Source organism: Oikopleura dioica, chromosome 2 (genome assembly GCF_907165135.1).
Source record: "Oikopleura dioica chromosome 2, OKI2018_I68_1.0, whole genome shotgun sequence".
Classification (NCBI taxonomy): domain Eukaryota; kingdom Metazoa; phylum Chordata; class Appendicularia; order Copelata; family Oikopleuridae; genus Oikopleura; species Oikopleura dioica.
Window position 1 is genome coordinate 9,603,902 of NC_137292.1, and position 27,990 is coordinate 9,631,891.

The following is a 27,990-nucleotide window of genomic DNA, read 5'->3' on the forward strand; positions in this document are numbered from 1 at the left end:
TACCGCTCTCAGCCGCAGCATTACTCTACTAGTTATCGAGCTCTTTTTGCTCGGCAAAAGCTTCATACTAGAATAGCTCCGAGTCCAAGTCGCACAAAATGAAACTTTTAAGCATTTTTCTTGTCGCCGCTGTTTTTGGACAGGAGAAAGCTGAGAAGCCAGAGAATTGGTGGAAACTACAGAAGATCAAGCAAAACCGTCTAGAGAGAATGCAAAGGAAGCAGATGACATCGACAAAGGTCATTACAACAACCGAGGCACCAACAACTACGACATCTACAACAACCACAACGGCATTCGTCAAGCCTAGAAAGACCAATAAAAAGAAGAGAAAGAACCGCAAAAATGGCAAAAACGTTGACTATTCAACCTACTTCGATTTGAACACAGAAAATCTTGCCCTTGACGATGTCACTAACCCAAAATCACCAAATGACAAAAATAAAAGCATTTTTTCGATGGGCCGAAGTCAAGGAAAAGGTCAAGATAATGGCATTCATCCGAATACGCGAAAGATAGCTGGAATGCTCAGGAACCGGTTGAAAAAAAACGACTCTAAAAATAGATACGGTTAATACTTTGAGTCATCGTTTCCAACTCTTACGATAAGACACCGAATGCTCGCAATGGGAATCCAAATTCGCTTCCTGGATTTACTTGGCTACGGGTGCTGGTGTTCATTCCTTATCAGACATGATTTACGGTATGCACGTTTCATAGTACGATATGCGCTTAATAAATATATCTATCGTTAGACCACGGAACAAGGAACCGTCGGATAAGATCGACGAAATCTGCCGCAAATGGTCAAAGTGCCACGAATGCTCCTCAATTGATAGCTACTATCAATGTTCTGCCCAAGGACACGATGTTTATCAAGTACAGGGAATAATTGCAACGGGAAAATTTACATGCGCCAGTAAGTAAAAATCCTTTTGATTGATATTTTTTCCCAAACCAAAGTCCGGAACAGGCGATTCCTACGGGCTCCTGATTGATATACTAAGTCAGAATAGTAAGCTTATAATTTTCAGGTAACGAGGACAGTTGCGCTCTACGTGCATGCGAATGCGATACGGAACTTGTTTACAAGGTAATCAATCATTCAAGGAAGTTTGCTCACTAATTTTTTTGTCTTCAGCTTTCCGATCTATTGGCGAACGACCCGAAGAACTTTAACATAATGAACAGCTACGAAAAGGGCTTTAGTCCCTATTTCCAGTGCATCGAAAAAAGAATGATGACCGATAGAAAGTCTGATAAATGCTGTGGACAGTTTCCCGACCGGTAAGTCAATGTCTTAGTTTAAGCGGTACGAATAGTTCAGATTTCCATTCTGGTCAAATATGAGCCAAAAAGCCTGCTGCGGGTCCAAAACTTACGATGTCAACCTGTTTGACTGCTGCCAAGGAGCCAAGCTTGTGCCAAAATCTATGACCTGCCCTAGACAATTGTAAATAACTCCCTGCTTGTTCTTTTTTAAAATACACATAACTTCGATATCACCAGACTTTATTTAAATCAGATTCTTCAGGAATAAGAATTTCAAAGCGTTGTATTTGTTCATGGTTAGTAAAGTAACGAATAACGGCACGTATCTGTTGCTCAGAGATTTTTACAAAGGAAGGGAAGGGTTGAGCTACAGTTAGGTGGAAAAGATCTTCAGAAGAAGATTGTTGAATCTGGGTTGGCCGGCGGCGTGAAACGGAGGCTGGCGAGGTTCAAAACCGATTGTGAGCTTTGCCAGCCCCGGATTCACGAAAGAGTCACGCAGATGAATCTCGGAGAGTTTCACCACGTTAGGGGGCGCGCAAGCCTCCGCAGACGAAAATTGCGAATTTTGTTAGTAACTGTTCAAGAAGATAATGTTCAAATGTACTTTTGTACTCAGTAATTGATACCGCGATTTGGTAGAAAGAAAATTGTCTCGTGGGGCACCAGTTATGACATCTGGAGTTCAAATCGAAATTAATCGGAAAAGAAGAGCCTAAGCACTTGTTCGTTGAAACTCAGAATGTTGGTTTTCATTTTTTTAGTTTTGGTTAAAAGGCTAAAATTTAAAGCGATAGAGAAAATAAAGTAAGAGAGAAAGATAGCTTTCCCGATAATGACGAGAAAGATCCTCGATTTACATCATTTGTCGGGCGAGAGCGAATCCTCGGCTTTGATCAGTGCCTGGTCCAACTGGCTCTCGGATTTGAGATACCTGTCGTTTCAAGACCTTAAAATGTTATTTCCTATTTTTGATAAGCTTTTGTACCTTTTCAGTAGCAAAACCAGGGCTAAGCTTTCCTGAGTTGTCATCTGAGATCTCTGAGAGATTGTCTCCATGTCCAGAATCTTGGCTAAACGAAGAGATAGGATTTCATTGTTAAATATCTAATTTACCAGGAGCCAGAAATGATAGATTTATCTAGGGTTCCGCACGATTGGAGGACCTTATTTTTCAAAATCCGAATCCTTATTATATCAAAAATAGACTTTGTATAAACTATGGGTTTTCGAATACGGCGAAAAAAATGATGACAATAATATTCCGATTCACCATCGGAGTCGCCGATTTCTCTCGGTTTTTCATACTTCTAGTGGCAGCACAAACTTTTCTTTAACACTGTAGATAGAATCAACCCTAAAAATCACAAATCTGCAAAAACAAATTTAAAAAAATTCAAGGTTTTAATGTGCTGTCCATTTGAAAATTATCCATTATTTATCATTATGTGAAAATTGAGGAGGCGCGCTCTGATTGGCTGATGAGGAAGACATTCTCAAGGGTCGATTTGAAGGAAGATTATTCTAAGCTTCCGCGATTTTGTCCTTGTTGGTGAATAAGCCCTTTCTCGATAAAATTTTAAATAGAAACCATAACAAAGTAAAAATCTTGGATAATTTGACTTTTAACAACAATGGGTGAGGGCGGGGTTGGGGACATAACTGAGATTGATCACCTCAGAGTCCAACGCCGATCTCAAGCCCCTTAAATTAAAAAATCAAGGAACGGGGCTGAAACGGCCCGAAGGGCCGTCAAGCCCCTTAAATTAAAAATCAAGGAACGGGGCTGAAACGGCCCGAAGGGCCGTCAAGCCCCTTAAATTAAAAATCAAGGAACGGGGCTGAAACGGCCCGAAGGGCCGTCAAGCCCTTAAATTAAAAATCAAGGAACGGGGCTGAAACGGCCCGAAGGGCCGTCAAGCCCCTTAAATTAAAAATCAAGGAACGGGGCTGAAACGGCCCGAAGGGCCGTCAAGCCCCTTAAATTAAAAATCAAGGAACGGGGCTGAAACGGCCCGAAGGGCCGTCAAGCCCCTTAAATTAAAAAATCAAGGAACGGGGCTGAAACGGCCCGAAGGGCCGTCAAGCCCCTTAAATTAAAAATCAAGGAACGGGGCTGAAACGGCCCGAAGGGCCGTCAAGCCCCTTAAATTAAAAATCAAGGAACGGGGCTGAAACGGCCCGAAGGGCCGTCAAGCCCTTAAATTAAAAATCAAGGAACGGGGCTGAAACGGCCCGAAGGGCCGTCAAGCCCCTTAAATTAAAATCAAGGAACGGGGCTGAAACGGCCCGAAGGGCCGTCAAGCCCTTAAATTAAAAATCAAGGAACGGGGCTGAAACGGCCCGAAGGGCCGTCAAGCCCCTTAAATTAAAAATCAAGGAACGGGGCTGAAACGGCCCGAAGGGCCGTCAAGCCCCTTAAATTAAAAATCAAGGAACGGGGCTGAAACGGCCCGAAGGGCCGTCAAGCCCCTTAAATTAAAAATCAAGGAACGGGGCTGAAACGGCCCGAAGGGCCGTCAAGCCCTTAAATTAAAAATCAAGGAACGGGGCTGAAACGGCCCGAAGGGCCGTCAAGCCCTTAAATTAAAAATCAAGGAACGGGGCTGAAACGGCCCGAAGGGCCGTCAAGCCCCTTAAATTAAAAATCAAGGAACGGGGCTGAAACGGCCCGAAGGGCCGTCAAGCCCCTTAAATTAAAAATCAAGGAACGGGGCTGAAACGGCCCGAAGGGCCGTCAAGCCCCTTAAATTAAAAATCAAGGAACGGGGCTGAAACGGCCCGAAGGGCCGTCAAGCCCTTAAATTAAAAATCAAGGAACGGGGCTGAAACGGCCCGAAGGGCCGTCAAGCCCCTTAAATTAAAAAATCAAGGAACGGGGCTGAAACGGCCCGAAGGGCCGTCAAGCCCCTTAAATTAAAAATCAAGGAACGGGGCTGAAACGGCCCGAAGGGCCGTCAAGCCCCTTAAATTAAAAATCAAGGAACGGGGCTGAAACGGCCCGAAGGGCCGTCAAGCCCCTTAAATTAAAAAATCAAGGAACGGGGCTGAAACGGCCCGAAGGGCCGTCAAGCCCCTTAAATTAAAATCAAGGAACGGGGCTGAAACGGCCCGAAGGGCCGTCAAGCCCCTTAAATTAAAAAATCAAGGAACGGGGCTGAAACGGCCCGAAGGGCCGTCAAGCCCCTTAAATTAAAAATCAAGGAACGGGGCTGAAACGGCCCGAAGGGCCGTCAAGCCCCTTAAATTAAAAATCAAGGAACGGGGCTGAAACGGCCCGAAGGGCCGTCAAGCCCCTTAAATTAAAAAATCAAGGAACGGGGCTGAAACGGCCCGAAGGGCCGTCAAGCCCCTTAAATTAAAAAATCAAGGAACGGGGCTGAAACGGCCCGAAGGGCCGTCAAGCCCCTTAAATTAAAAAATCAAGGAACGGGGCTGAAACGGCCCGAAGGGCCGTCAAGCCCCTTAAATTAAAAAATCAAGGAACGGGGCTGAAACGGCCCGAAGGGCCGTCAAGCCCCTTAAATTAAAAAATCAAGGAACGGGGCTGAAACGGCCCGAAGGGCCGTCAAGCCCTTAAATTAAAAATCAAGGAACGGGGCTGAAACGGCCCGAAGGGCCGTCAAGCCCTTAAATTAAAAATCAAGGAACGGGGCTGAAACGGCCCGAAGGGCCGTCAAGCCCTTAAATTAAAAATCAAGGAACGGGGCTGAAACGGCCCGAAGGGCCGTCAAGCCCCTTAAATTAAAAATCAAGGAACGGGGCTGAAACGGCCCGAAGGGCCGTCAAGCCCCTTAAATTAAAAAATCAAGGAACGGGGCTGAAACGGCCCGAAGGGCCGTCAAGCCCCTTAAATTAAAAATCAAGGAACGGGGCTGAAACGGCCCGAAGGGCCGTCAAGCCCCTTAAATTAAAAATCAAGGAACGGGGCTGAAACGGCCCGAAGGGCCGTCAAGCCCCTTAAATTAAAATCAAGGAACGGGGCTGAAACGGCCCGAAGGGCCGTCAAGCCCCTTAAATTAAAAAATCAAGGAACGGGGCTGAAACGGCCCGAAGGGCCGTCAAGCCCTTAAATTAAAAAATCAAGGAACGGGGCTGAAACGGCCCGAAGGGCCGTCAAGCCCTTAAATTAAAAAATCAAGGAACGGGGCTGAAACGGCCCGAAGGGCCGTCAAGCCCTTAAATTAAAAATCAAGGAACGGGGCTGAAACGGCCCGAAGGGCCGTCAAGCCCCTTAAATTAAAAATCAAGGAACGGGGCTGAAACGGCCCGAAGGGCCGTCAAGCCCCTTAAATTAAAAAATCAAGGAACGGGGCTGAAACGGCCCGAAGGGCCGTCAAGCCCCTTAAATTAAAATCAAGGAACGGGGCTGAAACGGCCCGAAGGGCCGTCAAGCCCCTTAAATTAAAAATCAAGGAACGGGGCTGAAACGGCCCGAAGGGCCGTCAAGCCCTTAAATTAAAAATCAAGGAACGGGGCTGAAACGGCCCGAAGGGCCGTCAAGCCCCTTAAATTAAAAATCAAGGAACGGGGCTGAAACGGCCCGAAGGGCCGTCAAGCCCCTTAAATTAAAAATCAAGGAACGGGGCTGAAACGGCCCGAAGGGCCGTCAAGCCCCTTAAATTAAAAATCAAGGAACGGGGCTGAAACGGCCCGAAGGGCCGTCAAGCCCCTTAAATTAAAAATCAAGGAACGGGGCTGAAACGGCCCGAAGGGCCGTCAAGCCCCTTAAATTAAAAAATCAATGAACGGGGCTGAAATGGCCATCCGTGTTTTCCAAGCTAGAAAGCTTTTGAAAAAAATGAGACACGGGTTGGATTCGAGCTCGCCATCTCGTCTGCGCGAAGAGAAGCGCTCACCACTCAGCCAACTCCAGGGTGACAGCGCAGTGCAGTACTCGATTCATATTCCCGCGAAGAGCGCCAGCCAATCAGCGCGCAGCAGGCCTCCTTGGCAAAATATACTTTGAAGCCCTTAAAAGGGCTGAAGGGGGATTTTCTGGAAAAACAGAGGCCAGGAATGAATTTCTAGGCATTATTTTGGTGGAATCTCCAAATTTTATTAAAATGAAAAATTTTGGTCCAATCGTGCGGAACCCTAGATTTATCGTCAGAAATAGAAGAACCATCGTCAGATCCAAGCTTGCCCTGAGCAGCAAGTCGATCTTGTCTGTAAAGAGTTCTTCGCATTCGCGGTCCCAAAAGGGCCAATCTCATTCCAGTTTCACTGAATAAAAACTTTAACCAGCCGTTGTTATCTTTTCCGGACTCACCAGAAATTCTCTTTGAGCTCTCTGACAGCCTTGAGGGCTGCTTCAGAGCTTTCAAAATCAACGACGGCGCAGAGGCTGTCTCCAATGTCCGGCACTTGGGTGGCGTAGTTGCGCAAGTCAGAAGGAACCTCCTTGCCTGGCCGGAGGAGTCGGACGAGGCCGATGTCTCCGTACTCGCGGAACATGGTGGTGATCTGGTCAACGCTGTCGAACTCTGGAGGCACTCGGATCGCAACAACAGAAGTGAGCAGTCTTGGCTTTCGGAGGGTTTCCGGAAGGATGTCTCGTCGTTTGACACGGTACCCTTGAAGTAAAGACGTTATATCACGTTTATGGTCACTTTTGTTTTTCCGAAATTTTGAGGTCTTTTTAGATTTCTATATTTTTATTATTCCAAAAATGAAAAATTTGGAAAAAAATATAAACACCAATTTTAACAGGCTTTTATGGTTATTTCTTAATCAATCATTACCTTCAGGTGAAACCTCCAGCTGCGGAGCTAATTTGAGAGCATGTCGAACAACTCGCCAGTCTCTTGTGAGCTTTTTGACCTTTTTGAAGCTTGTCATAAGCTTTTTTCTTGGTTCACAACTGAGCTTCTGTACTTAATTGATGTTGAATAAGAATAAATTTGCTAAAAAACTTCGAGAAATAAAAGTTAGGAACCATTCCTTGATGGAGATATAGCCCTCGGATTTGCATCGGATTTGTCGGAGGAGATATTTGTCTTTGGCAAGGTACTCGTCGGAAAGATAATACTCCACCTGATCGATGATAGCTTCTGATTCTTCCTGAGTTGGCGCGTCGTAGTCGCCCTCGTCCGAGTACTGGATCACACCGGAATCATTCGACGAGCCACCTAGTTTTCAAAACAGTTACAATCTGGGGATTAGAAGATAGGAGCATCAGCGACTGATGCTGAACCTGATTCTCCAGAGTTGCGACGCTGTCGTGGAGATTTTGAGTTGTCGTTGATGCGCATGCGCTCTGCTTGTTGAGCGATTTCCTCAATCTCAGCAAGTTGAATGCTGCCGCGTTGCTTGATTGGGACGTATTTGTTCTGAACAAGAAAGGTTATTTCATTTCCTTCGAACCATGTTCAATAGTGCTAGGCCTCATGATGAGCATTTTATCAAATCATTAAAATTCAGTTTTTTTCCTTACTCTCATTATTGGCGCGCTCTTATGGTGTTTACCTTTGAGGGAGATTTTCTTCCTCGTGAGTTTGATTTCTTGCCGCTGGAGTTGATAGAGTCACGTGAGTCGATGGAACTGTTGTGTGATTCAGTGCGAACGAGACCTTCGCCGTTGTGGCCCAGGAAAGCATCGGGATGGCCTCCTGCTGGGATAAAGACGGGAATTTGTTCGGCTGGCCAGGGCATGAAGGGGTGATGGGGGCTCGGATGGGCCGAGTATGCTGGCACGAAGCCTCCCACAGGAGCATATCTGAAAGGAAAGAAATGCTTATCTTGCGATAATTAATGAGAGAGTACATAAGTTGGCATCCAAAGTGGCGGCTATTTGCACGATTTGGCTCACTCTGAGCGTTTAGAAGTGCACTTGTACCACACCCGCCTTCGCCTCGGCGGGAGATGGAGCTCGGTGTGGTGCTCCGCGCGGGTGTCCGCGTGGGGGAGTCATTTTAAAAAGCTTAACACGACGTCACTCCACCACCGCCAGCACCACCATTTAGACGCTGGGACATGTTATCGGACGCGTTGAGCGACCGAGCGTTGCGTAACGGACTCTCATCTCACCCTACTCAACTGCTCAACCAAAAAAACATCTCAGATGGTGGCCTAATTTGAGGTCGAGGGGGAAAATTACAATTTTCGTGGGCTAGAACTAAATTCGCTCTACAGATGTTTTGTGGGTTTATGCAACACGCCGTGTACTACGCGGCTTTTTGGTGGAGCATTTCTAAACCTTGCTGAAGTATTTTTACAATCCTGTGTTTTTTTTCTTGAAATCAAGGAGGAAAATTCGGAAAATGGAGCTTTGAAAATAAGATTTGAATAAATCTGACTGTAGAATTTACCTTTGTTCAGCGTACTCTTGTGGGAAGTAGGCGCGATGAGCATATCGGCTGTCCAACATGTAGTATCCAGGAGGTCCTAAATCGAAATATTTAGCCTCACATCTCAAGTTTGAGATGCACATAAACTTTGACGAGGACTTCAAAACTCGAATCCGAATGATTAGATAACGAATAACTCGTTATCGGCCACGCGAAACCGTAACGTGTTCAAGTGGTAACTCTAACTGACCGTCGAAATTCGCGCGAGGAGCGTCACATTAATTTGATCATCGAAGGTTAAGAAATATTGATGATATTCAAAGATTTTCCAGGAAAAGGGGAAGAAATTTCCCGTAATTGGGGAAAAATTTTTCGATAAGAATATGCAAGGAATATGATTTGATTTTTGTTTGGGCGCTCAAGACGGAGATTAGGAGCAACGTTGTTAGAAAGACGCGGTTTGGCCTTTTCTGCGATCCGGTTGCGCATCTCTCCACGTTGCCCCAGTCCCGTTTATGCAACTCATTTTTCGCCTGATCTTGCATTTAGATGCGGGATCGGGGAGCGAGCTTGAAATGCGATATTTGGGATGAAGGTACAGTTGGCACTGCGTAATAAATCCACGAAAAGGTCACATTCATCAGCTTTGGGGAGCCCAAAATACCTCCAGCGGATGTATTTAACCATTTAGAAAGGGCCTTTTCTGAGCGAATTTCACGGGTGAAACTTTTTGTTTCAGAAACTTTTACAAGTTTTTTCTTAAAAAATATTTCTTCAAAGAAAAAATTGATAAAAATACTTCATTCAAATATTTCATTCTTTGAGCTTGAGTTGTCTACAAGGCCAAAAAGGAATTATCCTTGATTGCATTTAAAATACGAAAAGTATTCGTAATTTGTAAAACTTGCCTCCCTCCAAACACATTTCGCGCCTCTCACGTTTCGCGAGTTATGAAATCAGCTTATTTTTAAACGCGTCAAATAAAGAAATCATCCAAGAAAATGAAAGTTTATCCTTGTGCGGTTTCGCTGAGCTTTCGCTATTTTGGATCTTGCTTGTTTAGGCTCTTGCTCTAACGACTCTTTTGTTTGGGAAAACGAAAACGCAAAATATATTTAGAAGACAACACAATTCAGGCAAATTCAAAACTGAATATGTCACTTTCAAAACTGATTATTTTGATTGCAAAAAACTTGATTTCGGTCGGAAGAAATTTGATCTTGAAATTTCCTTATCAGCTAATGCCTCAACATTTTTTATGATAAAAAACGTGCAAAAACTTATCGCGAAACGTTTTTTCTTTATCACTGAACATGTGAGCAACTTAAATTGACTCAACCAAATGTTTTGGTTTGCTCAAACCTCGACATATATCCAGGTGGAATTGTTTTATTAATAATAATTATAATTGACGAGTTGGAACTTGGGCTAGAAGGATTACTTTAGTTTTATTAGTAAGTTTGTTTATTGCTAAAGAAAAAATAATTGGTGAAGTTGAAATTGATTAATGAACGAATAACTTAGTAATCAAGACTATCAAATGGAGTCTCATTTGTTGATTTGTTGATTATAATTTTCTCAGCAATCTAATTTTACCGTGGAAGTCTAATTTGATTATGATTATAAGAATGAGAATTCAACTCAGAAAATTACCAAATTAAAGGATTCGAAAGCTCGAAAATCAAAGCCTCGTAAACCCTCGAATAAAAACCCCCCTGTTCAAGAAGTTCTTACCTTTGTTCGGTGAGCCGTACATGTTGAGGGTAATTTGTGAGTCGAAGTATTCCTTCTCTCGAAATTAGTCCGAAGTTAATGGGTGTATTTTTTCTACAGTTGTTTTTTCTACTGCTGCTGCTGGCTAACCAGGCAGGAGATGTCCAAAAATATATTTTTTATAAAATTTTTTTGGTTTAAATTTTAAAAAATTGGTTTTGCTAGACTTATGATGACACCAAAGAGTATTGTGAGTTGTTCAACCCTTTTCAAGACGGTTCACTTTTGAATTTTTTATGGAAGGTTTTCTCTTGTTGAAAAAAATAATATAAAATTCGTATAGATTACGTAATAATTTAGAAGTGAACCGTTTCCTACTCTAAGTTCTCTCGCTATGAATGGTTGGTGTCGAGGAGGTTGCGTGAACAGCTCGATGGTGGTGGTGGTGGTGTCAGAGCGACGCGCTGATTGGCCCGAGCTGACGCGGCCCTGAGATCTACTGCACCAAAAATATCCGACAGCACCAGGTGGGCTACACGCGCTCTGTGTTCGAGCACCACCACCACCACGCCATGCATCGACTCCACCTCAAGATCAAAGATTCAACGACGTTTTGGTACAATCAAATTTAAATTTTCGCTGAAAAGACTTTTTATAAGCTCGTTGATTATAATTTACCATCGCTTATGAATAATTCATAATAATTCATAAAAATTTCTTCAAATCGTAATGGCCTTTCTAAGTTATCTGTTGGCCTAATTTTTGAAAATCTTTGCCTTGAAAACAAGGAAGACCAATCGATTAGCACCAGCTGAATTAACAAGTTCGTTTTTTCTTTTTCTTCCCGCTAAGATCGGAACTACCATGGCAACTTCAAACGTCAGCTAAAACTTTTTCTCCACTTCCATAATTATTTAATCGCCCTGCAAATACGAAAATCTGCAAAAATAGCCCCGCAAAATGGTTTGCTATCAGGAGATAGTGAGAAGCAAGATTGATTATTTACAAAAAAGAAGGCAGCGAGTAAACTTCCTCTTGCCAATACTTGAGGAGCGAGGAGTGTTGGTTCTTTGTATTCTATTTTTTTATAGATACGGGCTAAAGGGGAAGTTCTGTGCAGAATAGGGGCGGATTGGATGACAAGGCTTTTCTGCTCGAGCCTCGGACTGTTTTGTTTTGCCATCAGAAGAGAACATAAACGAACGCTGATTTAATTTGGCCCGGATTTATTCGCTAAAACGCTACTACTGACAATTTATGATACAATCAGAGAGAATGAGTTTGCACGAGCCAGTGCCACTGTCGAAATTCGCGTCACGCAGATCTTCTGGGCTTCGATCGACTTCGAGAATATCTTCAAGCACCGACTCACAGTCTGGCAGGACTCAGGAGGAGGTTTTAACAGGAGACGAAACAGGTGTCCGAGCTTATGATTCTTTTTTTTTTTGCTGAAGCAAACAGGTGCATACCGTCACATATTTACGAGACCCGAATGTAGCATTAGATGCTTGAAAACGTCAGGGCTGTGTTTAATCAGTCAGTGTCTCTTTCAATAGCGATAGATCATCGAGGAACCTCTTAAGATCAGACTTGAATGGCCTGTTTTGGTGCATCCAAAGTTGGAGAAGCACTCAAAAAAGAAAAGGTAATTGTATAACGCGCAATTATCAGCTTTATTCCGATTTGGCTGAGTCATATATAAAAAACATTATTATTTTTTTCGCCGAGTTTATTCGGGAATTTGGTCATTTGGTCTTGCAATTTTTTTCTCTGACTTGGCACTATCTTTTCTTCTGTTTTTATTGCTAATTCTGAACAAGACATTTGTCCACTGATAAAAGATAAATCGGCTTATCAAAGTAATCTTCAAACAAATTATTAGTATAACTGGTAGTGTGTGCTGATTTCGTGCAAACAGAAGTCACAATAGTTGCCCAGGCAATCCAAATCGCTCACTTTTCGACCTTCTCAGAAGTCATTAGAGAATTTACGCATCGAGCTGGATTTATCATTTTTAACTAAGAACAACATGGAAAACACCACCACTAAATTTCATGGGAGAAGAAGGTTTCCGCCTGACTATTATGCCGATCCAAGAAGGGGGCGAAAATTCTTTTAAAAGAAATCATAAACGAGTTTTTTTGGAACCAACCAATGAATAATTTAATTTTGATCTTCAGGATGCATTACCATGTTCCATGTCTAGACATTTCTATTGAGAATTCGGAGATTGATTTCTTAAATCCTCAAAATTCAAGACGATCATAAAAAAAACATAAAATGACCCCTCTGAAAAGTCAAACTAACCGGGCACCCTATCGACCCGCTTATTATTTGGAAAGGTTCAATCAATATTAAAATAAAATTAGGCCCTTGTATCTGATTAACCTTCTAAGCCCGGACTACGGGCCTCGTCAACCAATGTTCTCTCGAAGCCAGACCGCCAGTACCTCCACAAACAACAAGCGCAGAGGTTAAAACACAGTCTAATTAGAGTTTAATAGCTACTATCGTCCTGCATATTAAATTGTAAATCCCGCCGAACATTTGAACTTAGGGGTGTCGCGAGGAAATCGATGAGGACGAAGGAAAGGGGGTTAAATCTAATTTGGTTAATCTGGTTCAATAGATAAGCTTCTATAATCAGACAATCAGTCTAACAGGCTTTCCTTGGAGAAAACTTTCGAACTGTCGATTTTGAAAGCATATCTGACATTTGTTCCTAGAGTCGACGTTTTGCATCCACCAACAATTCAAAGAAGGACAGTAGCGCTAGAAACAGGCAATCAACATGCTCACAATCATAGCAGGTGCGTCAAATCAGAAATCGGAGATCAAGAAAAATTATAGAGTGGTCAATATGCAGCACAAAATGTACATGGATTATATCAACTCTCGAAAACCCGCATTCTACGGGTAAGACTCTCCGAAATTTCCCGGGAAAACGTGAATTATAGAAACGCAAAACACCGAGAAGACTACAAACGAAGTCTACGAGAAAGCCTGAAAGCCCAGATGCAGGAGTCGGCCGACAAACGGCGACACGAGTTCAACACTAGCCGAAGTGAGAGCATGAAAGCAATCAGTGATTTCCACAGTTCGAGGTAAGAGAGGCGTGTTTATAATTGATTTGACAAAAGCCCCAAAGCCGCGCTGAAATGGAGCTGAGTCGATCGATGCTGTCAAATTCACGACACTATATGGAGGAGAATAAAAAGGTAAACGCAAATGTCAGCTATATATTTACGGGTAAAGCGTCTCTTTTTTTTTTTTCTCAAGCGCATCACAAATACTGTCATCCTGGCGATACTGCTCTTTGCAACTCTAAAACATAAATGTTGTTAAAAAGTAAATTTTCAAAGCCAGTCTGGAGGCCCTTTAAATTGAACTTTGCATCTCATCCGGATGTCTATATTTTAACGACATCCCCTGCTGAATTAACAATCTTCTTCAAACAATTACTACTGCCATAGATTCCCACCTTACTTAGTAGCATTTGACTACTATTCGACAAAACCCAAGTAACCTTTCAAACGAAATCTTTTTAGATCGCAGAGGAGCGCCGACGGTACATTCGCGAGCAAAGACGTCTTGATCTTCAACGAGAGCGCGAGCTCCTTCTTAAAACGCCGATTAATTGGTCTTACACTCTTAAATAGAGCCTCTCTTGTTTACTGTTTGGAATTCATATAAATATATAAACTTGCGTTGTATATCATGGATTGATAAAAAAAAAGAATTAATAAACATGTGCATCGAGTCCCACAGTTTTCGACAAAACTGTTTAATGCATGAATGATGTCCCGTTATTATCGCAGTTCAAAGTGTAACTCATTAAAAATGAAGAAAAAGAAACGACAGAAAAAGATTCTGCTAAAAATATACCGGTACTTGATAATTAATTCATCCGCAAACTTGCCAACTAGCAAGGTTCAGTAGAGTTTGTCTTTTATTGACATTGACTCTTCTTCCTTCAAAAACTAATTATATCACACACAACATAATGAAGGTTGACTATTCCTTCCTTTTTATAGAAAGAAAAATGATTCAAAGGATTCACCGCAGTTCAGCTTTTATTCATCATCGTCGTGGTCAAAAATTATAGAAGCAACACGATCATTGCGTGCTTTGGGTGACATAAAAGCCCTTCAGAACAACATGTTCCTATTAAAATTAACAAAAAGCGCCTGAAAAAGTTTAAACCAAAGTTCCACCTTTATAAGGTTTTTCTCATCCAAAATTCATTCAACCACTTCATTCGGCCACTCGGATCTTGCAAAGTTCTATAATACGAATTGTTCAGTCCGACTAGACAGATAAAAAGAAGCAACTCTTTTCAATTATAAATCAGCCGTTCTCCTCCATGATCGCGATCGCAAACAACCGGTTTCTCCGTCCTAACAAGTCGTGCTGTAAATAATTCCAAGGCGATCCTCTGCGTTTCACATTCAGATGGTGTGTTTTCAGACTATTCCTCACGCTTCTTTCACGCAGCGCCCTCGTCCGGCTATCGAGCTCCGCGCGCATCTGCGTTCTCTTCTCGCTTCGCGCGTTTCTCTTTTTCTTTTTGGAAAGTGGATCTACTCTTAAAATCACATCTTCAGTTTTCAAAGAGAGAAAAAGAAGAAGAGAAGAAGAATAATCCCCGAAATTCTTCCCCGCGGAACCCCAACTCGAGCAAGATTTTCGACCAATTGAAAAACCTTGTCGGGCAAAAGGGAGAAAAAGTTCGAAAGAAGCCCTCTAGTCCCGACAAGTCAAAGAACTCGTCTAAAGGCTCGTCGAAGAATTCCTCGTCGCGTCGTCCGTCGAGCAAGTCCTCCAAATCTCCGCCATCGAACGGCGCAGACCCCCCTCCAAAGACCACCCCCAACGCTGCAGAAATGGAATTGAACGGAGCTAGAGTCAACGGGATTGATAAGAAAACACCAATCTACAAAACTCCGATCTCGAACTCGTACAAAATTTCCCACGTCCTCGGCACGTGAGTTTCTAGTAGACAATAGCGCATGTAGACAAACTCTTCTGACCACATGGCTCTATCCTATTCAATTTTTTTCAAAGATGGTCTTTTCAAAATTCTCACAATATAAACTGAGAACCAGTCCTCTTTTCTTCAGATTTGACCTTGAACAATGAAATTCTTTATAAGGTTATTTGAAATCAATGATTATAAATAAAAAAATCTAAAAAAAAGAAAACAGATAGAAAATATATATTGGAAGAATGAACCAGGATGCTGTTAATAAAAGTCGCCCTTGACAGTGATAAATCTGTCTTTCTGGAGAGGAAGAGAATCCCCCAATCATGCTCAAATCTATCCGTGCATATTTTATTGATTCAGTATCTATTCCCGCCAAACGCGCTTCAGGCAGCGTATTGAATAATGTATTTATAACTCTACTTAAATATTTATCTTAAAGACATACGGAGTACGCATAGCTTAGCAAGAATTGCGATACGAAAACCCGGCGCGTTTTGCAGCCCGTGAAGTCCAAACGGGTTTGAAAGAAACTGGCAAGAGGAAAATTGATTCGGTGAACTGCTCCCGGCCAATTTTAATCCATCAATTACTTCTACAAAGCCACAATTTATTCCTTACTCCTAGCTTTTTGTATGTCGATGATGATCGATTTTCGCGCCCAAGGCCGCGGAAAAGTAATTTCACTAGATGATTACTTGGATAGATGAATGTGCGTAAATACATGCACTTGGAGATTATTTGATTAAATGCGCGGTGAAATGAGTTTTTCCAAGTTTAATTGGCCGCGTTAATAATACCGGATTATGGCTGCGGTGGTTTTCTTCCTTGATTGCAAATTTTGATGCCCAATTTGGTCATTCCAAAATACCACTTGTCTGATCAAGGACTCAGTTTTGAGCAACGTTTTTTTCATCGAAATGTTTATAAAAATAATTGATAGTTGTCGTCTACCAACTTTATACTGAAAAGTCTATCCTAAAGGTCAATCGTCTCATCTTTATTTTCAGCGGCGCGTTTTCAGAAGTCAAGTTGGCTGAGCACAAGGAAACAAAGAAACTTGCGGCTATCAAGTGTATTCCGGAAAGGGTCGTTAAATTAAACATTTAATTTCGTATTTTGTTTAACATTGTAACTTGCTCCTCACGTCATAACTTGACGTCACAATTAGATAAAAGCGGAAATTTATTTTATTTAAGATATTCTCACACACGATCGATAATTTCTTTAAACAATTAATTTTTGCCAATAAGCTGAAATTCATAAATGACCCTCTGAAAAGCGCCGAGTACTGCGTGGAAAAGCGGACGCAATCAACAATGAGATCAATGTTCTGCGGAAGATCAAGCACCCAAACATCGTGGAGCTGCTGGAATTCTACGACAATCAGAGCCATATTTATCTAGTCATGGAATTGTGAGTTTAACGCGTTCCGAAATCGTTAATTAACAAAATCAAGAGTGACTGGCGGCGAATTGTTCGATCGCATTGTGGAGAAAGGATCTTACTCCGAGCGAGATGCGTCTGAACTTATTAAACAAGTCCTTGAGGTGAGCATTAACCTTTCAAAAATGAGCTTCATTAGAAATTCATTCCCACCAAAAGCTTCAACTGTACGTTTTTCGATATTCAAAAAATGATATTATCCTCGACTATCACTTGTTTTATTCAGGCCGTCCAGTACTTGCACTCACTTGGAATCGTTCACCGAGACCTCAAGCCAGAAAACCTTCTTTACATGAGCCCAGACGACGATGCTAGAATAATGCTGTCCGATTTTGGTTTGTCAAAAATGTTGTACAGGGATGGCTTCATTTATATTTAGAGTTATTTTGTTTCTGTTAAAATATTCTTAAATAATTGTTTGCCTTTTTGGCCTCAGAAAACCGCCGCATGCGGTAGATTGTATGTCTTTTGGCGATATAATCCACTCTCGCATCGATCACTGTAAATCCGTCTTTGGAGGGATTTCAAGCCCTTTATGTTAGAAAACACGATATAAGCAGGAAGTAGATGCTCGAAAAAAGACTTTGAAGCCTCGATTAGTGATACTGCAATGTTGCAAACAGCTTGTGGTACTCCAGGATATGTGGCGCCGGAGATTTTGCTTCAACAACCATATGGGAAAGCGGTTGATGTTTGGAGTATTGGCGTCATTGCGTATATTTTGTAAGTTAGGCTTAGGGTTAGCGCTAGAAATAACGCAAGTATATAATAGTCCTTGCTATCAGTTACTTTAGAATCTTAAGTTAAGATCTTATAATCGAATAATTTCATTAAGACTCTGCGGGTATCCTCCTTTCTACGACGAATCAGATGCAAATTTATTCGAGCAGATCAAAAAAGCCGAGTACGAATTCGACTCTCCTTACTGGGACGAGATTTCAGATTCAGCAAAGGATTTCATCAAACACCTCATGGAAAAGAGCCCGCTCAAAAGATTCACATGTAAAGACGCGCTGGATCATCCATGGTAAAAGAATGAAAGCGAAATCAAGGAAGAGAACGCTTTTTGTTTATAGGATTTCTGGCGGTATGGCTTCGACGAAGGATATCACCAGTGTGGTCACATCGAATATGCGAAAGCACCTGGCAAAACAGAAATGGAAGGTAGTTGAAAATATTCAGAAAAAATTCGTAGTCATTTTTGTCAAAATTGTTCTTTCGCAGTACCGGTAGATAAATGTATATTTTACAATATCGAGAGTCATAAGGTGTCCATAATTGATAGAGCGGATCAGTATTCTCTGTCAGTTACAGTAGCAGATAATGAAAAATGTATGATCCTTTTCTGATCGTCGCTTAATGGACAATTATTGACAATTCCGAGAAAGAAAACACTAATGATGAATTTCAGCAAGCGTTTCACGCGACCTCTGTCATCCGTCACATGCAGCGGCTGAAAGTCGATTCGTCCGGAGCGGGGACGTGTTCAGATTGCCCACCGGCAAGTGCTGCCACGACGAAGTGATAGGAACACGACGCATGCTTTTCTCAACCTTCTTGTGCCGTCGAATTTCAACAACTGTCACAATCATTACTGCGATTTGCAGCTTACCAACATCAACAAAAAACCATAGAGAGGAATTTTTCTGTTCACAAAAACAAAAACTACAAACACTGTACTAGATATGCTTTATTATATAAGAAGGAGAAACGTTTTCTTGAGACTTTATTGAAAGGCTTTTTTCTTTGAAGTTTCTGACGAAGATCTGGATCTGCTGGTGACAGGAGTCGCTGAGCCAGAATTTGAAGGGCTGATAGTGATTTTTTCTTTCATGTCTTTCGCGAATTTGGAGATTATTCCAAAAGGCCTAGATAGACTGCCCGGTGGTGGTTTTTTCTGATCATCGCTGCTATCTAAAGCATAAAATTTACAATCTCTCTCTTCCCTGTTCTGGAGATTCTCCAAATGCCAAAAATATCCCACAATCGTCCCGCCAAGTCACCCTTCTAAGGAAAATCTCCTGGCAAAATAAAGGTGGCAGGAGCAGTTTGCTTACCGGAAATACGCCGGATTCTATTCATAACTTTCTTGAACACGCTTTCATGCTGTACTGGCAAATCTGACGCTTTCAGCCTTACTGACATCTTCCTTCCGCCCGGCTTGGGTAGCGTTTCTTTGCCTTAAAAATTTCTAAAGAGAAAACTTCTAAGCGAAAGTTCTATAATGCGTTTCTTTGAAATAGTTACCAGTAAGCGCCGCCTTTGTAAAATGCTCTAGTTTCAGCGCAAGCTCATCTGGCCTAAACTATTACGTAGGCCGGATAAAAAGATAGAGTCGAATTTAATCGAAAATATAATATCAACAGCAATCTTTAATTACTGAATTCATACGTTTTACTGCACTTTCGCGAGGATTAAAAGAGCGTTTGGTCACACGAATGAGTATTTACTTTACACTAAAGGTTGTATTTTAATCCATTAATATGGGCATAATCCCGTCGAGCACGAGTTCCATCCAGCGTCTTTAATGGTTTACCTCTTTTTCAACTCTCAAATTAAAAAAAAAATAACTGTAAAAACCGGATTTCCTGGATTCCACCTCGGAATTCTTGTCACAATCGGCATTATTTTCTAAAATCTGTCTTTCATTTCCGCATTGCTGTTCAATATTGACTTTCAGGAAGCTCTTCGCACCTTTGAACAATTCCATTCGACAAATCTTTCCGTTTTTCTACAGAGGCTTTGAGCATCCTTATGAGTTTGCCTTTCAGTTACTTTCTTCCAGCAGCTCCCTTCAGCCGGAAAAAGGTCATTCCTGGATCAATAATTGTCTGCTCTTCGGCTTATCCTTTCATTCGCTCCTTGTCTAGGCCTACCCACACCTCTATAAGCTTTTTTGGAATAATCCAGTTATTGTTGTTTTAATGGCACAAGCAAAACCACATTCCATCACGCTCATTAATTGTTTAAAGACTTTCCATAATTTTTGCTTTGACATTTATTTCTATACAGAACTGGTTATGAAGCAGTCGAAATTTTTTTGGGCAAAATCGGAGCTACAGAATGAGCAGACTAATTTTCGAGATGGTATTTAAATCAGTAGTATTTAAAATATGAGAGCAGGGAGAATCAGGAGGAAATAAGAAAATAGAAAGGATGATGCTGAACTTTCAGAATTTATATCGGTCACTGTTACCTTGGGATCGTTAAGAACAACCCCAGTTATCTTTCCTTTCAAAGACTCAGGAAAATATTCGTTGAAATTGCTCTAAAATCACTTTTAAAATATCATCGCAAAGGCTCTTTTTACCTTGTAAATACTTTTCGTTTCCATTTCTATTTGGGTAATGTCATTATCAGTAAATTCATCGATGTTTCTGGCGTCTTCTTTTATGTATGTGACTTTCATATAAACCTTTATCATTGGTCCAGTTAAGACAAGGTCGATTTCAGTGGTGTCAATAAGGGATGCTCGTCCATTAGTTTGTCTATAAAAAGACATTTAATTAAAACGATGAAATTATAATCAAAAAAGTTGGGAATGACTTACTTAGCCTTTGCAGTGTAGTCCTCTAAGGTTATGTTTGTAGAAATCCATTCTGCACTGATATTGACGGCTGTTATTTGATTTACTTGTCCGAAGGCTCTATCGTGCTTCTTCACAAATTCGCGGTATTCTAGCGAGTCAGGATCTTCGAACTCGTCACTGAAGAGCTCAAATGTTTCGTACTCAATAAGTTGCTCGATGAGGATTTTTGATTGGGCCGGAGCTGAAGTTGTACTTGTTGTTGATGTTGATAAACTGTTGTTTGTTGTTAGTGCACTCGTTGTTGTTGTGGACATGTTAGTAGTAGTAGTAGAGTTAGTAGTTGTTGTAGTACCGATCGTTGTCGTAGTTGATGTTGTAGAAGCGGTTGTCGTTGTCGTTGTCGTCGTAGTCGTCGTAGTAGTTGTAGTTGTCGTTGATGTTGTAGTTTTCGTGGTGGTGGTTGTCGTGGTGGTTGTAGTTGTGGTTGTTGTAGTAGTAGTGGTGCTTGTTGTTGTCTCAGAATCACCACTTCCCTCTTCGACTTGCCTTCTCTCCCTTCCCGATAAAAACAGGTCTATCTGCGCATAGGAAACTCCTTAACACATCTCTTTAAATTGAATAAACTTAAATATGACTTGCCGAATAGAACTGCCAGAAGGATGCCAGTTTTCATTTTCACCAATTCCTCTTTGACTTTCTTTTAATTTCTCTTCTTATGATTTACCGAATGATACGTTCGACTTCCAATTGTTATTTTTGAAGGTATGAGCTCCTCTCGTGGGTGGTTCACAAAAAGATACGCGTATTTATCTCTGCTTCCCTCTGGCGACAATCCGTTTAATTTCCTCAAGGATCTTCTTTACCACGGTATGATTGAAAAAAAAACACACAGAAGTTTAATTGTTTATGCTTCACTTGTTTTCTTCTTTAAACTACCTTCCACTTCCCCGTTCTTGATTGCTATCTTAGAAAAAAAAATGAAGACTAACTTGTGCTGTGAAATCGTCAGATTGCCAGACGAAAACTTTTCACTAGATTGAATAGGTCTGCAAATATGACCATCTGATTTAGTCGCGAGAGGCCTTTTTGTCCGAGTTGCTTATGACGACAACTTTTAATCTGGTGAATAACTTTTCAAAGGACATTCTGAGGTGGAGTCACTCTTGGTTTTGATTTCGGTTTTTTTTTTGTTGTAACAGTCAAGAATTCTGAGTCCAATCGTTCACTGACTAATTGACATTAAATCATTTTAAAAAAAGTACATTTATTTTTATTAATTTACTGCATCAGTAAAAAATTCCAATTACAACCCCTTCATAGTTCCTAGGGGGGCCAATTCATAGTTCCGAATGCCAATCCCGTAGTTACGGAGCTTAGTAGCAGCTATTTCTTTCACTCTCCGATATTTATTCAAAAGTAAACGTATCAAAACTTGAACGAGAAAGAATCTGATCTTCTCATTTCATGAAACAATTCAGGAAACTGTACCTTGCTTGAGCTTTGCATTTAAGAGGATTTGTCTCGAAATTTGTAAAGTTGATCTTCGGCTTTCTAAAGCGGTTTTCATCTAGAGCTTTTAGGAGATCAACATGTCTGCTTGGGCGAAAAATTTCAAGTTTTATGAAACTCTAAAGTGCTGGCAACATAAATTTTACCATGACTCCGTGAAAACGTAGCTCAGCAGGTTTCGGCCGAGAACGTACGGTTGCATCCCACGGCCACTTCGCTGAAAAACGAAGGCTACCGATAATCCTGCCGTGTCAGGTTCGCCGCGGTTCGTATAAAAGCCCCTCTTTTCTCCCCGATCTGCTGATTTCCTTCTTTTTTTCTTGACCGAACTCGTGATTCGTTTATAGAAATGAGACTTTTTTCTCTTGCACTTCTTACTTTGTCAGAGGGACAGAAGATTCTCACCGCGGCCAGACAGGAGACTCCGAAGAAGACTTTGTATCCAACTGAACTGACAGCGAAATCAGGAATCTGTGGAAGAATACAGCTTCGACCGAACCAACCGTATGGGATTCAGCGACCGCATAAAAATAAAAATGGCGTCCCTGGTAAGAATTTTGACATTCTTATCTACTTCCTCGAAGCTGTTCTTTTCTATTATTAAAATTATTTATAAATTTCAGCGAGTACACGAAACTTTCTCAAACAAAACGGCTGTACTGATAAAGATATGAATTCCCTTGCCAAGGAAGCGAAAAAGGTCGGAGTTACCCTCATAAAGTGCCGATTCCCTCGACCACTGAATCATGAAGAACATCGGTAAGCTACTATAAAAGATAAAAATTTATTACTTTCTTCTCAAGAGACGTGATGTACTTGCGTTGCATGAAAAACAATCCCCTCGCGCGAAAATCAGCGAAGCACGATAAAATTCGCAAGAAAGCAATGAAGCTCAAGTGCCACGATGGCAAACTCAATCTGGACCGAATGGTGCGAAAATGCGAACGATGGTGGGACCAAGAATTCGAAAGCCTGGGCATTGAATCGTAAATTTATACGTCGTATTTATTTTTTCCCTTTTCTGCTTTGTAACTAACTCAATCTCTCAGAAACTGAATATACTTTTTATAACAAAAATTTGTCTGTTTGATATTTATTTTTAAGTATACTATACATATTATATGGTACAGTTTATATACTATTTTGAAGTTTCGTCCGCAAGTGTCACTTCATACGTAACTTGATTTCCATTGTCCCAGGCGTATAACCGTTGCTCTAGTGGATTGTACGCTAGATATGCGTTCCAACCGAACTTGTTGGAAAATGGAATCATGGGGCGTGAAGCACGGCCAGACTTGGTGTCGAAGGAGTAGTGAATATATGTCTAAGAATAATCGTAAAAATCGGATTTTCAAAAATAGCTGGAGATCAAAAAACGGACCTGTTTTTCATCGTATTTTTTCAAAACATAAAGAGTTCCGCAGAGCATGAAAGCATTCGCACTCCACTGTTTTTTCCATCCTGTGTTGAAAGTCTCTTTGATCTCGAGCGTTTCCTCGTTCAATTTTGACAGGACTAGGTAAATAATTAGACGGTCATAATTACAGGATGCCAACCTATATTCCAATTGTTGGCTTCAGTTGCATAAATCACCCAGAGTCCATTTTCGTCCACGGCGAAATCGATATCCGTACTGCCGCGCCACTGATATGCTGCTTGGTTCGCGAAGCCAGCTCTAAAAGCGCAAGATTAGCACTGATCGCCTTGTTGTATCACTTCAAGTGATTGACTTGGCTAACGGATTCTTACCCTGAAAGCTCCCGGGTTGTTAGAACCTTTCTGTTCGCCCAGTCGTAACGGTACATTGTTGTGGTGTTGTATTTGGTGAAGTACAATGAACCTGAATTCATCAATTCCAAACTTGAGTATAAATAGACTTTGGTACCTTTGTAAGCGACGTGCCCAGTACCCGCCCAGCGAAGCGGGATCAAAAAGGTGCCGGCAAAGTTATCCTAAATCAGCGTTCTTAACCCGTTAACTGGGCGCTCGGTATTAGGGGTTAACGAGCGCGAGGCCCTCTGAGGGCCTTGGACGTTTTGTCATTTTATGAAAACTAAGGCTAAGGAAACTACTTTCTACGAAATCGAGATGATTCAAAAGCGTCCGCTCTTTCATCTGAATATTGTTTTGTTGTTTTTCTAAATCATTGAAGGGTTGAAAATTGAGGTCAAAGTTATGTCATTTTTGGCGCTTAGTTTCGAAAAATGGGAAAAAAGGGAAAAGGCGGGCCAATTCAATTACTCTTTCCCTTTTTTCCGCTGACTGAAGTTTTTCTTTCGCCTCTCCTGATCAGAATTCCATGCTTTTTTTATTCAGAATCAAAACAAGGTATTGAGAATCGATTGAATTTTTCAGAAATCTAAAAATTTTCAAGCAAAACACAGCCTCGACCATTTTATAGCGCTCAGAAGGCCAAAAGGCCCTGAGAGGGCCTCGCGCCTGTTAACGGGTTAAAAGACATTCACCAAAGCCCCTCCAGATCTCTTTTTGATCCTGGATGAGCTGGCATCAAGTAGAAGGTGCTATCAAGCCTTTTGGAATATGACCGCTTGTCTGCGATTAGAAAACTACGAGGTATACTTCTCAATACGGACCTTTGTGAAGTCATCGGTCGAATTGAAGAATTTGACGTTTCTTTCTTTGAAATAGTGGTCCATAAAGAATACTGTCTTGTCGGTAGAGTTACCCATGTCATTGAACCAGGCACCAAAAGGCATTCCGGATGTTTTATGCAGACTTGGAGCCGAAATCTTAAGAGATTTTTTACTAACCTGGCACAGAATGGAGGGTAAAAAAATGTTAAACAGAGTAAATATAAGTACCTTTGAGATGTGTTTGTAACAGGCGTCCACGCCTCTTTGATGAGCTAACTCGGTCAAATTCTCGCCATTGCCAACGAAAAGATCTTCAAACAAAACATACGGACTATCCCTGAGCTTGAGCCGCGCCTTCTCCAGGACTTTGTTCTTCATCGCATATTGGGCAAAAGTGACCACTGCTGGGCGCGTGCCATCCTGAAGACTGGGCCCAGCCCATTGAGCCAGGTCAATGTCCATGTCTTCCAACACAAGTCCGAGTTTTTTCGTCACCAGCTCACGGAACATGTCTATCAATGCTCGGCCTTCTATTTCTGGCAATCCACGTATCCGTACGTTTTTACGGTGGAGGTACTCGTGGCTGTCGGTGATGATATTGTGATCCTCTGAGGCATATATAATTATTCTATTTTCAAGATATGAATCTACAACTAAAGTACTACACAAAAGCTTGGCTGAGATTGTCTACAATCATTGTTATTAATTTCCCATAAAAGCACTTTCAATCAGAAGCTCAATAAGACTATAAAAATGAGCACATTTTTAGCTATTGAAATGAATGTACCTTCGACATTGAGTGCGATTTTGTTGGCGACTTCAATGAGCTGATCATATTGCTTCACAAGTTGGTTTTGGTTGTTTTCTAGCTCCTTTGTTGGATTGATCATAATGGCACTTATTATCGCGATTATTTTTCGTTAAAATAACTTGATCGAAAACGAACTCTTAGTTGTCAAAACAGGAGACTCAGCGGATTTACTGTTCATTAGAGACCAAAGTACATTACAATCGATATTATTTATTAGAATTTTACGGGTCAAGTTGATGATACGATCAAATCTTTTTCAATCTACCGTCACGCAACTTTCTCCCCGCCTATGTTACAGCTGCTTGTTTGTGCATATAAAAACGGCAAGAAAAAATATCTATCATTCCATAAAATGATTCGAAACCTGTATTAGTTTCCCACTCCTCTTTGAGTAGAAAATAAATCTGTCAAATCCATTCCTTAGTTACTGCAGCAATCGTATGAATGACTCGTAAGTCATCCTTCTGTTCGTGAATAATAAACCCTAGAATTCCAAGTCCAATAACCAGCAAGCTAAAAATCACATTTTTCGCACGTTTTTTGAGCATTCACCCTCAATTTTTTCTCTATTTCCCGTTCTTTCAAAAAGAAACCTTGTCCAGTCATGAATCAATTTCTCGTGAAAGAAAGTGTAAAACGAAATTTTCTGGGCATTTTGTTAAAAGCGATTCAAGACGCGACAGAAGCAATGTCCGATTTCGCGAAAATTTTGTGGAAGTGGCAAATCGCAAGTTAACCCGTTAGCGAGCCGTTGCAAGTTTCGGCTTGTCCGGCCTGCGGTTGATTTTTGAACATTACCTGTAAGCAAGAGTGGAACCGCTCGCGTTCCGCATATTACCGCCCGCTCATAATCAATTCAAACTTCCCAAAATTGCGACGTGAATTTGATCCGGCCAAGTTAACTGTTCTCTCTTTAGGTTTCGTCTTGAGTGTTCAACTGTAGTGTAAAATTGTAAAAAAGGGTTTATTTTCCAGTGGTTATTGGGCGAATTTGCATCCCGGTAGAACGGCCGCAGGGCGAATTCTATAATATTATAGAGTACAGATCCGCGAAAATAATGAAAATGAGAGAATAAAATGAAGCGCTATCAAGTTCAAGTTCACCTGCTACGAGAAGCCAAATATTTTGTCAATTAACTGAGAAATAAACTGTTTGATTATTGCCGTTAGTCCATTACTTTTGCATTCTTGCATCTATCAATCAGGAATCAAATACAGTATGAAGAACTTGTCCAATTCTGACCATATCATTCCGATAGGAGATAGCAGCTTCAAGTTATCAATCAATTCTGAAACTCAAGTGGTCTCGCAATCGCAAATTGACATTTTCTGTTTATTCTGCAGAAACGCGGAAACACGGAAATCCAGTCATTATTTCAAAAGTTCACAGGCCAGGGATGCAAATAGACTTTGATCGTTCTAGCTTTCGTTTCTGGCTGAAATCGTCGAGGTAGGCTAAAATTAGATAATTGGTGTAGACATACGGTAGTTGTCTTGGTACCTTTATGCGCGGCAAAGTACTTTTCTCGCGAGGTTTCACGGATTGCTGCGCTTCTTATTCTGAGTCTATTTTTGATATAATTCTGCTCCGAAAACGTCACATCTGTTCTACCATCTCCTCTGAATTAAATTTTTACGCCTGAGCGAAGACCATCACTGAAGAACCTAGCAATGTAGAGGGCAACGGGCATGGGCGGAGGTTGAAGGAACTTTCTTGAGATCCTGAATTCTTTGAACTCGTTGTATCTTTTCTTTCGGTTGATGACGGTCGTCGAGCTTTTTTCTTTCTTCGCAGCTTCAAAAAGCTTCTGGAAATCGTCGGTCTTGTCCTCTGTGAATTCCATTTTTCGCATGTCAAACTTGCGAAGTTGAATGTGATCCTTGAAGGTATTCAAAGGAGCCTCTCCCCTGTACTTTTTGTGCTTCTGCACGTGCAAAGTCTGCTGAAGTTTGAAGTTGCTCTCCAACGAATTCAGCTGGACCTGTCTGTTGTGATTGTATTTATTCAAAAAATGATCTCTCCCACGTTCCAGTAGCTTCAATTCTTTTTCGAATTCTTCAACAATCATTTACTCTATTTTTCATTAGACAGTATTTACCTGTTTTGGCATTTCGGTTTTTTGAAATAGTCCCTTTCGAGGGTCGAAAAGCTGAAATTTTTATCAATATTTTAACGGAAACCTCATGCTATTAATCCGCCTTACATAAAAGTCTTTTGTAAAAAGAATATTCGATGATTTAACATATACGTTAGTAGAACTTATTCTCGTGAATAATTATTTTTTATCTCATAAAAGATTGAATTGACGCAATAAACATTGAGAAATGAAGCAATTTGTAAATTGATGGTTGAAAACGGCGACGCAGATTTTGACTAGTGATTACCTAGAGGGATTCTTTTTGCTGTTTTCGACATATCTCTTGCTAATACTTTGACGATCAGATATTACGGTAAGAAGGTGCTTAGGAACTCAATCTGGGAGCTATGCGCAAGAAACATGTTTGGGCACACACTGTGCACGGTAAATAGAGCATCTGCAGATAGCCCCGCTAAACGACGATACGGTAGTCGTCAACTTAGTCCCTAGCCAAACACACGCACTCCCTACTTTTTTCATAAGGCCTCGTAAATATCCAACTCATTGCCAGAAGAAGGTGTCAAGCATCTTGAAGTTCACTCAAATTTCAAGGAAAAATGCTCGCCTAAGATGCTACCCAAAAAACGGGTCAATTTAATCTTCATTATTTAAAAAATTGTTGATAATTATATCCAGCTTATTAGCTCAAATTATCAACGTGTAATTAGCAAAAATTCGTTCAAAGACGACCTTGTCCTTATTACTCAT

General features: G+C 41.2%; 8 protein-coding genes and 1 long non-coding RNA gene across 9 annotated transcripts; 4 read left to right on the plus strand and 5 right to left on the minus strand.

The window, feature by feature from the left end:
- The first annotated feature begins 607 nt into the window (after positions 1 to 607).
- On the plus strand, positions 608 to 1,503 carry LOC145696339 (uncharacterized). Its single transcript, XM_081773361.1, has 5 exons — positions 608 to 703; positions 756 to 919; positions 1,035 to 1,093; positions 1,142 to 1,287; positions 1,328 to 1,503. Exons 1-5 carry the CDS (start codon positions 618 to 620, stop codon positions 1,455 to 1,457), a joined length of 585 nt encoding a protein of 194 aa, XP_081629487.1. The 5' UTR covers positions 608 to 617; the 3' UTR covers positions 1,458 to 1,503.
- LOC145696338 (uncharacterized) lies at positions 1,496 to 10,537 on the minus strand. The gene is made up of 11 exons (XM_081773359.1): positions 10,296 to 10,537; positions 8,583 to 8,658; positions 7,741 to 7,990; positions 7,469 to 7,604; positions 7,216 to 7,403; positions 7,017 to 7,116; positions 6,545 to 6,848; positions 6,371 to 6,498; positions 2,389 to 2,404; positions 2,261 to 2,345; positions 1,496 to 2,221 (listed from the first exon to the last, which is right to left on the minus strand). Exons 1-11 carry the CDS (start codon positions 10,315 to 10,317, stop codon positions 2,129 to 2,131), a joined length of 1,398 nt encoding a protein of 465 aa, XP_081629485.1. The 5' UTR covers positions 10,318 to 10,537; the 3' UTR covers positions 1,496 to 2,128.
- A 2,138-nt stretch (positions 10,538 to 12,675) lies between these two features.
- Positions 12,676 to 13,981, plus strand: LOC145699020 (uncharacterized). The gene is made up of 6 exons (XM_081776270.1): positions 12,676 to 12,747; positions 13,001 to 13,084; positions 13,125 to 13,190; positions 13,232 to 13,378; positions 13,423 to 13,492; positions 13,823 to 13,981. Exons 3-6 carry the CDS (start codon positions 13,135 to 13,137, stop codon positions 13,931 to 13,933), a joined length of 384 nt encoding a protein of 127 aa, XP_081632396.1. The 5' UTR covers positions 12,676 to 12,747; positions 13,001 to 13,084; positions 13,125 to 13,134; the 3' UTR covers positions 13,934 to 13,981.
- Positions 13,982 to 14,850: 869 nt separating this feature from the next.
- Positions 14,851 to 18,351, plus strand: LOC145698877 (calcium/calmodulin-dependent protein kinase type 1-like). The gene is made up of 9 exons (XM_081776110.1): positions 14,851 to 15,258; positions 16,266 to 16,337; positions 16,537 to 16,671; positions 16,715 to 16,805; positions 16,928 to 17,064; positions 17,308 to 17,424; positions 17,537 to 17,728; positions 17,778 to 17,865; positions 18,113 to 18,351. Exons 1-9 carry the CDS (start codon positions 15,158 to 15,160, stop codon positions 18,224 to 18,226), a joined length of 1,047 nt encoding a protein of 348 aa, XP_081632236.1. The 5' UTR covers positions 14,851 to 15,157; the 3' UTR covers positions 18,227 to 18,351.
- Positions 18,352 to 18,431: 80 nt separating this feature from the next.
- Positions 18,432 to 19,223, minus strand: LOC145699914 (uncharacterized). The gene is made up of 3 exons (XR_014134109.1): positions 18,949 to 19,223; positions 18,759 to 18,881; positions 18,432 to 18,615 (listed from the first exon to the last, which is right to left on the minus strand). It is a non-coding gene; the product is annotated as an uncharacterized LOC145699914 (long non-coding RNA).
- Positions 19,224 to 19,708: 485 nt separating this feature from the next.
- Positions 19,709 to 20,903, minus strand: LOC145698170 (uncharacterized). The gene is made up of 4 exons (XM_081775371.1): positions 20,870 to 20,903; positions 20,252 to 20,825; positions 20,012 to 20,189; positions 19,709 to 19,969 (listed from the first exon to the last, which is right to left on the minus strand). The coding sequence occupies exons 1-4, from the start codon at positions 20,901 to 20,903 to the stop codon at positions 19,808 to 19,810; spliced, it is 948 nt and encodes a 315-aa protein (XP_081631497.1). The 3' UTR covers positions 19,709 to 19,807.
- A 1,151-nt stretch (positions 20,904 to 22,054) lies between these two features.
- On the plus strand, positions 22,055 to 22,808 carry LOC145699080 (uncharacterized). The gene is made up of 3 exons (XM_081776328.1): positions 22,055 to 22,287; positions 22,363 to 22,498; positions 22,543 to 22,808. Exons 1-3 carry the CDS (start codon positions 22,089 to 22,091, stop codon positions 22,727 to 22,729), a joined length of 522 nt encoding a protein of 173 aa, XP_081632454.1. The 5' UTR covers positions 22,055 to 22,088; the 3' UTR covers positions 22,730 to 22,808.
- A 61-nt stretch (positions 22,809 to 22,869) lies between these two features.
- On the minus strand, positions 22,870 to 25,269 carry LOC145698874 (noelin-3-like). The gene is made up of 8 exons (XM_081776107.1): positions 25,121 to 25,269; positions 24,562 to 24,941; positions 24,334 to 24,489; positions 23,625 to 23,691; positions 23,489 to 23,579; positions 23,296 to 23,414; positions 23,121 to 23,254; positions 22,870 to 23,063 (listed from the first exon to the last, which is right to left on the minus strand). Exons 1-8 carry the CDS (start codon positions 25,221 to 25,223, stop codon positions 22,878 to 22,880), a joined length of 1,236 nt encoding a protein of 411 aa, XP_081632233.1. The 5' UTR covers positions 25,224 to 25,269; the 3' UTR covers positions 22,870 to 22,877.
- Positions 25,270 to 26,486: 1,217 nt separating this feature from the next.
- LOC145699599 (uncharacterized) lies at positions 26,487 to 27,614 on the minus strand. The gene is made up of 5 exons (XM_081776876.1): positions 27,530 to 27,614; positions 27,244 to 27,294; positions 26,810 to 27,200; positions 26,646 to 26,764; positions 26,487 to 26,599 (listed from the first exon to the last, which is right to left on the minus strand). The coding sequence occupies exons 1-5, from the start codon at positions 27,558 to 27,560 to the stop codon at positions 26,529 to 26,531; spliced, it is 663 nt and encodes a 220-aa protein (XP_081633002.1). The 5' UTR covers positions 27,561 to 27,614; the 3' UTR covers positions 26,487 to 26,528.
- Between the last annotated feature and the right edge of the window lie 376 nt (positions 27,615 to 27,990).